A 12,788-nucleotide genomic window follows, 5' to 3' on the forward strand; every position below is an offset into this window, starting at 1 on the left:
ACCAGGCCTGGAAACCACTAGGATAAATGTCCCAACTCCCCAACTGCTAGGCTGGAACTCAGATTGCACAGAATCACAATTTTCAAAAAGTACCATCAATGTGAAAATGACTCAGCCTAAAAAGTTGAATTCCTCTCTTTGGGGCTGCATTCTAATGTTATTGAGATAACTTAGATATGGCAGTGAATAAACTTTACTCATGTGCTGAGAAGAGGTGGTAGAAATGTAGTCCTTCTCATCAACATCATCATGGCGATCACTTGTGACCGAGTAAGATTGTCTTCCAAAGACAGCGTCTATATATGTAGATAACTCTTTAAAAGGATTAGACAGATTCATAGAAGATAGGTCAATCAACACATTAATCTCTATCAGTGGGTCTGCATGTAGCTGTAAGGCCGATTCTGGATCTACACAGCCTCCCACGGTGAGGACATAGGTTTCCAGGTGGAAGGCGGTCACGATGAGGGTTTGCTTGATGTGCCTTCCGCTGAGCTCGCTTCTCCCTTTCGATCTGTACTCGTGCTTCTTCAAAGTCCATAGCGCCTTTAATATAGGCTGACCTCCAGTTGGAACGCTCATGAGTTAGAGCTTCCCAGTTCTCAATGCTTATGTTAAATTTTTTTAGATTAGCTTTAAGAACATCTTTAAATCTCTTTTGCTGCCCACCAGTATTCTGTTTTCCAACTGCTTTGGAAGATGATAATCAGGCATTCGAACAACATGGCCCAGTGAAGTTGATGTTGGAGAATCATTGTTTCAACGCTGGTGGTCTTTCCTTCTTCCAGTACACTCACATTAGTCTGTCTGTCCTCCCAAGTAATTTGCAGAATTTTTCGGAGGCAGCGTTGGTGGAATTTTTCGAGAAGTTGGGAGTGGTGTTTATAGATGGTCCAGGTTTCACAGGCGTACAGTAAGGTTGGTAGTACAATGGCTTTGTAACCAAGCATTTTGGTCTCCCTGCGAATGTCCCTATCCTCAAACACTCTACGCTTAATTTGGGAGAATGCTACAGTCGCAGAGCTCAGGCGATGCTGAATTTCAGCGTCGATGTCGGCTTTTGTGGAGAGATGGCTGCCAAGATAAGAAAAGTGATCGACATTTTCCAGCATCACACCGTTAAGCTGGATTGATGGCGCTAGAGAGGGATTGGTTTGTGCTTGCTGGTAAAGCGCTTTGGTTTTTTTGATGTTAAACGAGAGGCCGAGCTTTTCATATGCTTCTGCGAAGATGTTTAGGATAGTTTGGAGATTTTCCTCTGAATGTGCGCAGATTATGTTATCATCAGCATATTGAAGTTCTATGACAGAGGATGTAATTACCTTACTTTTTGCTTTCAGCCTACTGAGATTAAAAAGTTTTCCATCTGTTCGAAATATGATTTCTACACCAGTGGGAAGTTTCCCTTCAACAAGGTATAGAATCGTAGCGATGAAGATAGCGAATAAAGTTGGAGCAATAACGCATCCCTGTTTAACGCCTGATCCTACTTTGAATGGATCACTTTGAGAGACATTGTTATCCAAGATTATTGCCGTCATGGAGGAGCTGCAAGACGTTCACAAATTTATTAGGGCATCCAGTTTTCAGAAGGATGGTCCAGAGAGCAGTACAATTTACAGTGTGGAAGGCCTTAGTCAGATCAATAAACGCCATGTACAGGGGTTGGTTTTGCCCCCTGCATTTTTCTTGGAGCTGTCGTGCGGTGAAGATCATATCCACTGTCCCCCTGGAAGGGTGGAAGCCATTTTGGGATTCAGGGAGGATGTCTTCTGAGATAGGTAGAAGGCGGTTTGCGAGGATCCTTGCCAGGATTTTGCCTGCCATAGCTAGAAGGGAGATACCTCGATAGTTTCCACAATCTGTTCTATCACCCTTTTTAAAGAGAGTTATAATTATGGTATCCCTGAAGTCTACTGGGATCTCCTCCCTCATCCAGATTTTTTCGATGAGCTTGTGAAGCTGTTATGTAGCTTCAGGCCCACCTTCCTTAAAAACTTCAACAGGGATCCCATCGGGTCCACTAGCTTTATTATTTTTCATTTGGTTAATGGCTTTACTGACTTCCTCCAAACTCATCTCTGATTTGTTTTTGTGGGATTTGCGAGAAAACCTCATCAGCCACAATAGAGTTATGGTTAAGGAGGTTGTGGTAATGCTCTTTCCAACGCAGTGCAATAGACTCTTTGTCCTTTAGAAGTTCGGCACCATCTATTGAGCATAAGGAGTTTGTACCATGGTTTGTTGGTCTGTAGATGGCCTTTGTGGCATTAAAAAAGTTCTCTAGTTCTTCTTTGGACCTCAGCCTTTGCACTGGCGTAGATTTTTTTCTTAGCAGCATAGTTGATGTCTTTTTGCCATATTTGGAAAGCTTTCTTTTTATTATCAATAATATGTTCAATCTCCCTATCATTCTCATCAAACCAGTCCTGATGTTTCTTAGTTTAGTATCCAATAGTTTGTTCACAGGCTATGATAATGGAAGTCTTCAGTTTATTCCATTGTTCCTCGACATTTTCAGGAGGTTCTATAGGTAGATGTTCCTTGAGGGTTGTTTGAAAGCAGGGTCACTTAATAGGGTCTTGAAGGGCTTGGGTGTTCATTTTACGCCTTGGTTTTCTTCCTTGGAGCCTACGTTGAGGGACAATCTTAATGGCCATCATGGAACTAATTAATCGATGGTCTGTCTAGCAGTCATCAGCACCCATCATGGCTCTAGTGAGGAGTACATCGCAGCGATCTCTGGCACAGACAATTACATAATCTAGAAGATGCTAGTGCTTTGACCGCGGGTGCTTCCATGTTTTAAATTTATTTTTCTGATGAAAAAGTGTGTTGGTAATGACAAGATTATGCTCTGCACATTTAGTCAGAAGTAGAATTCCATTCTGGTTGCTATTGCTGACTCCTTCTTTCCCAATGGTCCCTGGCCACAAATCAAAATCATGCCCAACTCTTGCATTGAAATCACCCAGGAGGATGATTTTATTCTCCTTAGGTATCTCTGATAAGATGGTGTCCAGTTGGGAGTAAAAAAATTCTTTGATGTCTTCATCAGCATCTAATGTTGGTGCATAGGCACTTAGAATAGTTGCCTGCTGGTTTTTGGCAAGCTTTATTCGGAGGGTTGAAAGTCGTTCACTAATGCCAGTAGGAACTTCTGACAAGAGCTTCATAAGATCATTTTTAATAGGAAAGCCTACTCCATGTATTCATCGTTCTTGTTCAGGCAGTCCTTTCCAGAAGAAGGTGTAACCTCCTTTTTCTTCCTTCAGTTGTCCCTCTCCTCCTCTTGGAGTTTCTTGGAGTGCTGCTATGTCAATGTTAAAACGTCTCAGCTCCCTTGCAATGATGGCAGTCCTGCGTTCAGGGCGTTCACTATCTGTATTGTCCAGCAGTGTCCATATATTCCATGCTCCAAAGTCCATTTGTCTTTTGGGACCACTAAATGGTGACCCCACTGGATGCGGTAATCCAGTCAGGGAGAAGATGAGGCAGACTATGTTTAGGGCACCTTTTCTAGCACTCTCCCCATACGGGGTGAGCAGAGTGGATCCTGAATAGGACTGCTCAGTCGTGGATACAGCTGCCGAACCACTCAACTGCCTCAGTCCTTGAGTCAGGACAACAGAATCTGTATCCACCACCCATGTGCCAGTCCATGACTAGGGGCTTCTGGATTTCACAGTCCCTGCCCCTGTTGCCATTCGCCGATCGCCATGGGACTTTTGGTTGGTTGGGTTTAGATTGGAAGACACCTGTGCGTGAATTTGTTTTATGTGTGGAGATCAGTGCAGAATGATCAACACACAGTCTTCACAGAAAAGGCTCTAATCCAATGGCATGAATATCATGACAATTGGTGGTTCTTTATCTGCTGCAGCCTTCATCCGCCTTCTCAGCTGTTGTAACATTCACTTTGTTATCTTCTGCCTGTTCTGCCGTTGAGGACTTCCTTGGATCCTTCTTTGGCTGGTTCCTCCCCCTTGACCTTGCCACCATGGGTGACCCTGCTGGGAATATATAACTCCCAACAGCTTTGCTCACAGGGTTCATTGGAACGCACAAGCCCACTCACCGCAACAAGGTGATGATCCAGTGAGTAAGATAGTCCTTCTAGCTCCCTCCTCACACACCCACTTCTACAAAATGCTATTCACAGTACTTGCTGCCTAGGCCTCATTTATTTTATCTTTTCTATCACATTACAGAGCTGTCATAAGAAAGAAAGATAGAAAGAAAGAAAGAAAGAAAGAAAGAAAGAAAGAAAGAAAGAAAGGACAGCATCTCTGTTGTTCTATATCCCACTGCAGGATTTGTTAATACAGAGCTCATGAGTACCAGAAGGATGACAGAGAAAATAGTTCGCTGGAGCTAGAGGACAGTTTCATCCATGACCATCAGAGTGGGGGAGGGGAGAGAAAGGCATATGCCACAGACAATTTAGGGCCAAGATTGGGAAACACTGCATTAGGCCTCACAGCAGCCTTGTAAAATGAACCAGTGTTCCCCACCTCTATATTGCAGATGTTCAAGATGAGGCTGTAAGGTGGTGGCTCACCTAGTTGAGATCATGGCAGAAGTGAGACTTCAACCAGGGACCTCCTGGTTCACTCAGGTCAGTCCTCAGCCACTATGCTATATAGTAGCTCTGAAAAGCCCTCTCCCCCTGCTCCCAGTTAATCAATGAAGCAGAGTTTGGAGCTTGCAACTCTTGGGGCGGGGGACACACCAAACCTACCACTGTGCAGGCCACATCGATGTGCATGGTTCCCTCCCCATCCCTCCGCTCTAGAATGGATTAAAAAGGCAGATGGCTTGTCCTCGCATATATACAAATCTGCCTGGGGATTATAGGTGTTGTAGTCCAACACATCTGGAAGGCACCAGGTTGGGGAAGGCGGGACTATTGAGATAATGCATGTGAAGCATTGGAAACCCTCTTAGAGTTCTATATAGATCAAGATATGGTCTGCACAACACCGGTTAGCTGTCTCTGAAGAAATCATCGTCATCGTCATCATCATCTGTGATTTTAGGGGCTGTTCATCTACTCAAACTTTGGAGCCCCGATAGAACTTACTTTCATTTTGGCTGAAGAAGCAGGCTAAAGGGAGTTGGTCCATCAAAGTCACGGTGGGGGTGTGGAAGAGTCTGATTTTCCTCCTGTACCTAAAAGCAGCTGTACAGATGTGGATCTGCAGTTGCGTTCTTGTTCTAGAAATTTCAGAGAAAACTCTTGGGTGTAAAATGGATTGAAGAGAAAGTCACAATTCTACCCCACCCCCAGCCCCTTGTGACATGTAGAGGGCCACTTATTGTCCTGTTAATGTTAGGCAGCAAGCCAGGAAAGAGCGATTTTATGAAGTGTACCAAAGAAAAGCCCATTATGTGAATAAGCCAATTATGAGGTAGGCCTCCAGAGGCAACTGCATGAGCAGAGAGCATATAATTAAAACCGAGAGAGTTAAGGTTGTCAAAGGTCTTTCCAGAATATTATTAGTGGGAAATGCAAGGGAAAGAAAAATGCTCCCTAAAGGGTGTGCAGGAAGGCCGTAAGAACAAGAGCCATGCTTACGCCTCCATTCCACAGGAGTCTAGAAAAAACAGAATGTAGTATTGCCACTGTGTTCCAGCAGACTGAGAGCTTGGCTTTGATATGGGTTGCAGCTGTGGTCTGCTGAACTGGATAGTCTGAAAGCTAGCTCAAAGCTTGGCAGAAAATGCTCACAGGATGACGTCGGGAGTTTCTGTCAGGGTTTACTTTAGCTGAAGAGGCTGTTTGCTAAAGAGAGATTAGCTGCTCCTGCAGGAACTCTTGTTATGAAAAACCAAGCTTTCCTCGGGTTATGTGCTGACTAAAGGTATAGTTGGCTGGTAACATTGTGAAAGTGGACACTTCCCACTAGTTAGAGTTGGAGACGCGGCAGAAAGGTCATCAAGGTAATATGTGAAAGGCTTTGGTCAGCACAAAGCATCCCTCAGTCCTATTTGCCTTTTAAGTTGCTTCCTGCAATCTCACATAAGTAATTTTAACATGTAATATGGAATTCCCAACCAGGATATAAGCTGTTGCAAAAAAACTGGGAAATCCTATTTCCTGCCATGGATAAAGCTAACAACACTTTATCTGAACCAACCTGAAGTGTCTGTCCATTTGTATCATTTCCACAGCCGCCATGAGTGCCATTTTTGGTTAAAAAAAAAAAGTCAGGGTACAAACCAAATCCACCCACCCACCCATCCATCACTCAATCAATCAATCAGTCAATCAAGATGACCCTGGAAGGCTGCAGGCCAATTCACATGTAATGTCAGGGATCAGTTGGAGAGAGTGGGTATGCTTCCCGCAGCATGCCAGCTACTTCTGCTTTTAATCAACAACCTACATTTGGCCAGGTCGTAGGTTGACCATGACATGCGAACCTGGAACACTGGGTTGTTTAGGGGCTAAAGAACCCAGGGGTTAACCCACCAACAAACCATGGGTTAACCACTAGGTTGTTTCGCACCTAAGCAATCCATCAGTCCAGGTTTGCACATCATGCTCAACTACCTATGAACAGGTTGATCGTAGGTTGTTGATTAAAAGCAAAAGAGCGCACCTGCTCTCTCTTGCTCATCCCCAACAGCCCATGGGTTGTTTAACCTAACCCATGGGCTGTCATTACGTGCAAATTGGCACAATACAACAAAGAAATATTCCCCTCGTTGAAATCTAGTAACCTGAGATTTCAACCTGTCTGGAATTTGTCTGTCAAGGTATTAACTAGGTTAGTCTTCCGAAACGTAGCCCCTGAGATGTGTTGGGATTACAACCCCCATCATTCCCAGAAGGCATGGCCAGTGAACTAGCTGCATACAACCCATTTTGGCACAGTGGACAACTCCTCGAAAAACAATCTTCACTTGGTTGTGCAGATATGAGCAAGTATCGGGTTTATCCCAGGGTGAGTTTTCAGCCCACACAGGGCAAAGATTAGGGCTCATGACCTTGGCCAGTGCCCCAGCACCATGGTCTGAACATGCTGCAAAATCCTCTGCAACACAAAGGGCAAGACAACATGTAAAGCAGGGGTGCAGAACCTCAGGCCTGGGGGCCAAATCCTGCTTTGTGGAGATCTCCAGAAAGACCCCATCGCCATCTCCTGGCCCTACCCCCTTCCCCCCAACCACCAGTCATTTAGTGGTTTCCTGGCTTTGTGCATTTTTCCCACCATTCTGACTCTGACAGTCAGAGCTTTGAGTTAAAATACCCTGGTATTTTTGGCCCTGCTCTCTTTTGCCTTCAGCCCTGCCCATCACTGGAATGTAGTCCCTGAAAGCTTCTCTGAAATGGAATTTGACCCTTGGGCTGGGAGGTTCTGTATCCCTGGTGTAAAAGGTTCCCTGAAAAGTATGACGTTTGCAAATCACTGTTCTGAAAGCTCAAGACACACAAGGTGTTCAAAAGACATCAATCCAACTCATGCTGGGCATCGACGCATGGCACCACGCCCTCATGGTGGAGGTCGAGGAGATAGATGACAACACAGACGTGGAGGGGTCTGCTGGGCACGGGGTGGAGGCCGCCTTGCCCGCTGTGATGCAGGAGACATACATGGGCATGCTGGATGTCCGCTCAGGACCATCTATGCTAAACTCCGACTCCGGCCACTGCTACCCCAGCAAGTCCCTCATTCTGGACCCCAAGAAGAATGTGCTGGGCGAGGACCAGGGGAACCCCGTGCACCACGACAACCGGAGCTGCATTGGGTCAGGCAACAAACTGCCCTCTGGCCACACCGTCAACCACAAGGTCAACACTCGTGTTATTAGACCGACTTCAGCCAGGCCTTCGACAGCGCTACGCCTCTGTTGCCCGGCATGTGCTGGAGTGATGACGCTGTCTGCTACACTGGGCCCAGCTGGTCCAAAAAACCCCACGTGGACGAGCACCAGCAGTGCGACATCAGCCACACCGGCGCCATGGCCTTCAGCTAGACTCTCCCTCAGATCTTCGTCAAGATAAGGCCCCAGCCCACCCTAGTCGGCACCAACACGGCCATCGACGCCGAGGCTGGCCTGGACGACTTCACCGTCGATGCCTACCTCAAGAAGGCCCACTGCATGGTCACCTACAGCATCAAGTGGGAGACCAAACCAGCGGACACGTACACCTGCCATCCCTTGCCACAGTATGCTCCGCCTTTCAGGGGGCTGCACTCCTTCACCCCCACCAAAAAGGGTCAGCTGCTCGAAAGCAGCTTCGGCAGCGGGTGGAACTACGAGATCATACACTAGGGGCCGCCCGCACCCTCGTCAACCTCTCCTACTATCCTGTGCTTTTTAGTCAATAAACAAATAGTTTATGCACTCAATACGGCCTGTGTCTTTTTGTCTCACATCCCGTATTTTGATTACACCACACACAGTTACCACCCCTTTTGATGCAAATGAGGTCTGTGGCTAGCCATTTCCTCCTTCCAGTCCCTCCTACTTTCATTTATAGCTGATATATATAATATATATAAATCTAGTAATATATACAACAGTAATATATTGATCAGCTATAAATGAAAGTAGGAGGGACTGGGAGGAGGAAATGGCTAGCCACAGACCTCATTTGCATCAAAAAGGGTGGTAACTGTGTGTGGTGTAATCAAAATATGAGGTGTGAAGCATATTTAAAGAGAGCAGAAGCAGCCCAGGAGCGTAGGAGTCATGCGCTCTCCAGGGTACACTTGCACTGTACACATCCCGAGCTTTGACCTGCAGAAGGCCGACTTCCTGGCGGAGAATGATGGCCACGAGCTGGACCTCTGCTGGGGGCGCAACTCCCAGTCCTGGCCAACCAGGACTTGAGGCTCAAGTAGCTTCAGTGGCACGGAGTGCCTTCTACCAACTTGGGTTGGTAGCCCAGTTATGCCCCTATCTGGACAGGGATAGCCTGGCTTCAGTGGTCTATGCTCTGGTAACCTCCAAGTTCAATTTCTGTAATGCATTCTATGTGGTGCTGCCTTTGAAGATGGTTTGGAAGCTGCAGCTTGCGCAAAATGTGGCAGCCAGACTAGTAACGGGGACAAGAAGGTCTGAACATATAAGACCGATTCTGGCCCGCTTGTGCTGGCTGCCTATACGCTTCCGAGCCCAATTCAAAGTGCTGGTTTTGACCTATAAAACTCTACATGGCTCGGGACCACAGTACCTGTAGAATGCCTCTCTTGGCATGAACCGACCCATACACTATGCTCTGCATCTAAGGCCCTCCTCCGGGAGAGGAGGAGAGAGGGCCTTTTCGGTGGAGGCTCCCCATTTATGGAATAATCTCCCTGATGAGGCCCACCTAGCACCAACATTGTCATCTTTAACATCTGTTAAAACTGCCCTCTTCTCTCAGGCATTTGGCAGCGTATAATGAGTCTCTTGATGGTTTTAGATATATGTTGTTGTGTTATTTGTTTTATGGCATTATGTGAATAGTTTTTATATTTTATATAATGTATTTTAATGGTTTTAATTTTTGTGGGGCAGTATAGAAATATAATAAATGAATGAAATGAAATGACTGTGATTATATCACTGGCCGGAGAGCATGGGGGCTCTCCTGTTTTGATCTGTCAAGAGCAAGCTCCGTGCAATTGCGATGAGGTTATCTGACATTTGTCTAATGCAAACGCATTCAGGTCCATTGGGGGTTTATGTGTTTGAAGCTCAATTTCATGGGGGACACATTTAGATAAACATTTATTCATGCGGCCCAACAAAAAAACGACGCTACCGAACTATTTCAACAACTGAAAATTAAGCTAATGATGATCGACGCAGAGGAAGGATGCTTGATAAGGAATAACTCGGCACACGAATAAAATAGAATCCGGAACTTTTAATTGGTTGATGCTGAGGAATGTGGAAGGAATCTCTTTTGAGGTCAGCCTTACACACAAACGCTCCTCTCTTTCCTGTATTTAAAAGTCACTTTCAAAGCAGCAGGTCCCATGCATTTAAAATGGACAATATGGGGTGGCATAATTAAATACATTATCTGTAGGTAAGAATAATAGAAGATGAACAGAGAAAGAAAAAGCACCAGGACTCACTAGCCCTTCTAAAATGAAGCTCATCTGCAGGAGCACGGTAGTGACCAGCTTTCTATCGCATCATGCTCTAATGGCCAAGGTGCGGCCCCTTTCACACACCCTCCCAAAGCAACATGCTTCTCTGCAGAAGCCCACTTCACACGCCTAGTTTATTGGCCTGGGTAAGGACTACTTTCAGCACAGGCATGAAGGCCGACGTCTCACTGAAGTTGCTAGTGCTGACGATGTGGGTGTGGATGTTCAGCCCCTCCGTGTAGTTCCGCGTTTCAATGCTCCTGGCAATGTTGTGCAAGCCGTTGATTATCGTTGGGGAGAGCTGGAAGGAGGGAAGGAAGAAAAAACAGTATGGAAAAGACATCCCCCTGCACATTCAAGGGTTTGTTTTCCAACCTGGCTCCACCCAAGCATTTTTGGCACCCAATACTCTAAAGCAGGGGTCGGCAAGCCAGTACCCTCCAGATGCTTTGGATTACAACTCCCACAATCCATGACCATTGTTCATGCTAGCTGGGGCTGATGGGAGCTATAGTCCAAAACATATGGAGGGCAGGCATAAGGGTATGCCTACCCTTGCTCTAAGAGGTCACTCTAGAAATCCGCCCTCTTCGACAGCTGCGGCTATTGATTTGTTTGAAAGCTGTTCCTTCTCTGCTCCCACAGCAGCTATGTCGCCTGACCAGGCAGAGGCAGCTGCTCCTGGAAGTAAAGAAATGGCTTCTTCAAAAGGATAGCTGCAAGGGCAACGCGTTGACATGAGGCAGCGGCAGCAGCCCGGCATTCCTCTCCAAGAGTGTATGGGGCAGTAAGCCTGCCATGTCCCAGTGCCTCTCTTGCTTGGCAGACTGATCAGACTGTTGGTGGATGGAAATCCCACACTGTTCCTGGATATCCCCATCCTCCTCAAGCCACATTGTGGAAGGAATGTAGGAACTGTGCTGCTGAACAACATTCCGGAGAGCCCCTCTGACGCGGAAGGAAGCATCCTGGACAATGCATGTTTTGTTTTGTTTTTTAAGATATGACACTACCATTACCTGTGCGAGCATCCCAAACAATGCTTTTAATCTTCCGAAGAAAAAGGCTGAACATACTCCATATTCATGGCGGATAGGTCGATCAATGGCTGTAAGCCATAACGGCTATCTGCAGCCTGTCTGTTCAGAGGCAACTCACTCTGAATGCCAGATACTGTGGGCCAAGCTATTCCTTTGTTGCTCCATCTTATTCTGCTTGGCTATCGTGGGCTGGTGGCTCTGATGTCAGTGGAGCAGGGAATCCGCTCCAGGTTTCAGTCAGAGCCAGTCAGAACATTAAAGGAGCTACCCAAGATGCACCTTGGATAGCTCCTTTAGAGCTCTGACTGCCTCTGACTGAAACCTGGAGCAGATTCAACGCCCCACTGACATCGGAGCCACCAGCCTCCACTGCCACGGAGACAGAGTGGTGGGGTACACAAACCAACCTTTAGTCTGATCTAGCTCAGGAAGGTCTTATGCCCTTAAAAGGGGTGTTATGATTAATGCAGTGACCTGGGATTCTGCAGAACCTAAGGCAATGTGAGTCCTGATCTCACCACATCCCCAATTTATCAGACTATTTAAGCATGAGGCTCCACATACAAAAACTATCTCCTGGTGACATCACCACAAGAAAGGATACACAAAGAAACCCCCAGGAATGCACTGAACTTACTCTTCAGAACAGCACAGGACCCGCCCCATACCACAGTGACTCTGCACAACTGTTTTAAAAGCTCGAATGAAGAGAAATGAAGCTAAAAATAAATTAAAATGCCCAGAGAATGATCTGAAGACAAAATGAAGCAGTTCTACTGGTGACATTTTGCATGCCTGGCTTGGAGACCTCCTGAGAACGCTAGGGAAGCTGCTCTGAGCTCTACAGAAGAACGGGAGGGTACAAGTGTAATGCACAACAACAAGTAAAGCTTACTGTCTGATCTCTAAGTTTATCGTACAGAGACTCCAGGCGTTTGTTGGCATCATCTAGTTTCCTCTTGGTTTGCTACAGGAGGGAATAGAACATAGAATGTTACTGAAAATGTTAGCTTCACTTTACTGCCATAAGACCAGAGCCTCATTCGTATGTACTTTAAAGTGTGTAGAGTATATCTGTGGGCGAAAAGAATGGATCACCCCCTTTCTGCTTACCACCTGATGGGCTGGTGACAGAGGCTAAACCTCCTTGGACACACTGATGCCTCTCCTAAGCTCCCTGGCCTGTTGCATGGGACTGTGCAACTTCCCCCCCTCTTCTCTGCAGAGAAAACCCTCCATGCAAGAAAACTGGAGCGAGGGGCGGGAGCTAAATTCTAGCTAGTTGGATCCTTTAATACAGGGGAGAGGAACCCCCTATCTGTGCACATTCCCCATCTGGCCTGCTTAGCCATCATGGATTTAGGGGGCATGGCCTCACCCCCTTTTATCTGGGTTATATGGCCTCCCACCCAATTCCATTTGCCCACCACTGCTCTAATATTTGAGGGGAGATATGTTAAGGTCCTCGCAAAAGTGGCTGTGTGGTGGGGGGAGGGAGAAGAGAACAGATTTGAGGGAAAAAGGGATTTATTGGCAGGTGATTTCTGAGAAGGCAGTGAAGGTGACCAGCCTAATCTCTCCAGCACGGCCCCTCACACAGCCTAGCTATTGAGCCCTACTCACAAAGTAGCCCAAGGAAAGGATTTCACATTTT

The 12,788-nt window shown here is 46.4% G+C and overlaps 1 protein-coding gene across 23 annotated transcripts in view; it reads right to left on the reverse strand.

The window, feature by feature from the left end:
• Window positions 1-9,710: 9,710 nt before the first annotated feature.
• SEC31A (SEC31 homolog A, COPII component) overlaps window positions 9,711-12,788 on the reverse strand; it is a 67,146-nt gene continuing 64,068 nt past the window's right edge. For all 23 annotated transcript variants that reach the window (XM_084855491.1, XM_084855487.1, XM_084855485.1 and 20 more), the window contains 2 exons: window positions 12,030-12,101; window positions 9,711-10,395 (listed from right to left, as the gene is read on the reverse strand). In XM_084855491.1, coding sequence (XP_084711617.1) covers window positions 10,216-10,395; window positions 12,030-12,101 — 252 coding nt within the window. In that variant the 3' untranslated portion in view covers window positions 9,711-10,215. The remainder of the gene's footprint in view (window positions 10,396-12,029; window positions 12,102-12,788) is intronic.

This window comes from Heloderma suspectum, chromosome 5 (assembly GCF_057233095.1).
Source record: "Heloderma suspectum isolate Gila_16-S chromosome 5, 16-S_ref, whole genome shotgun sequence".
Taxonomy (NCBI): Eukaryota; Metazoa; Chordata; class Lepidosauria; order Squamata; family Helodermatidae; genus Heloderma; species Heloderma suspectum.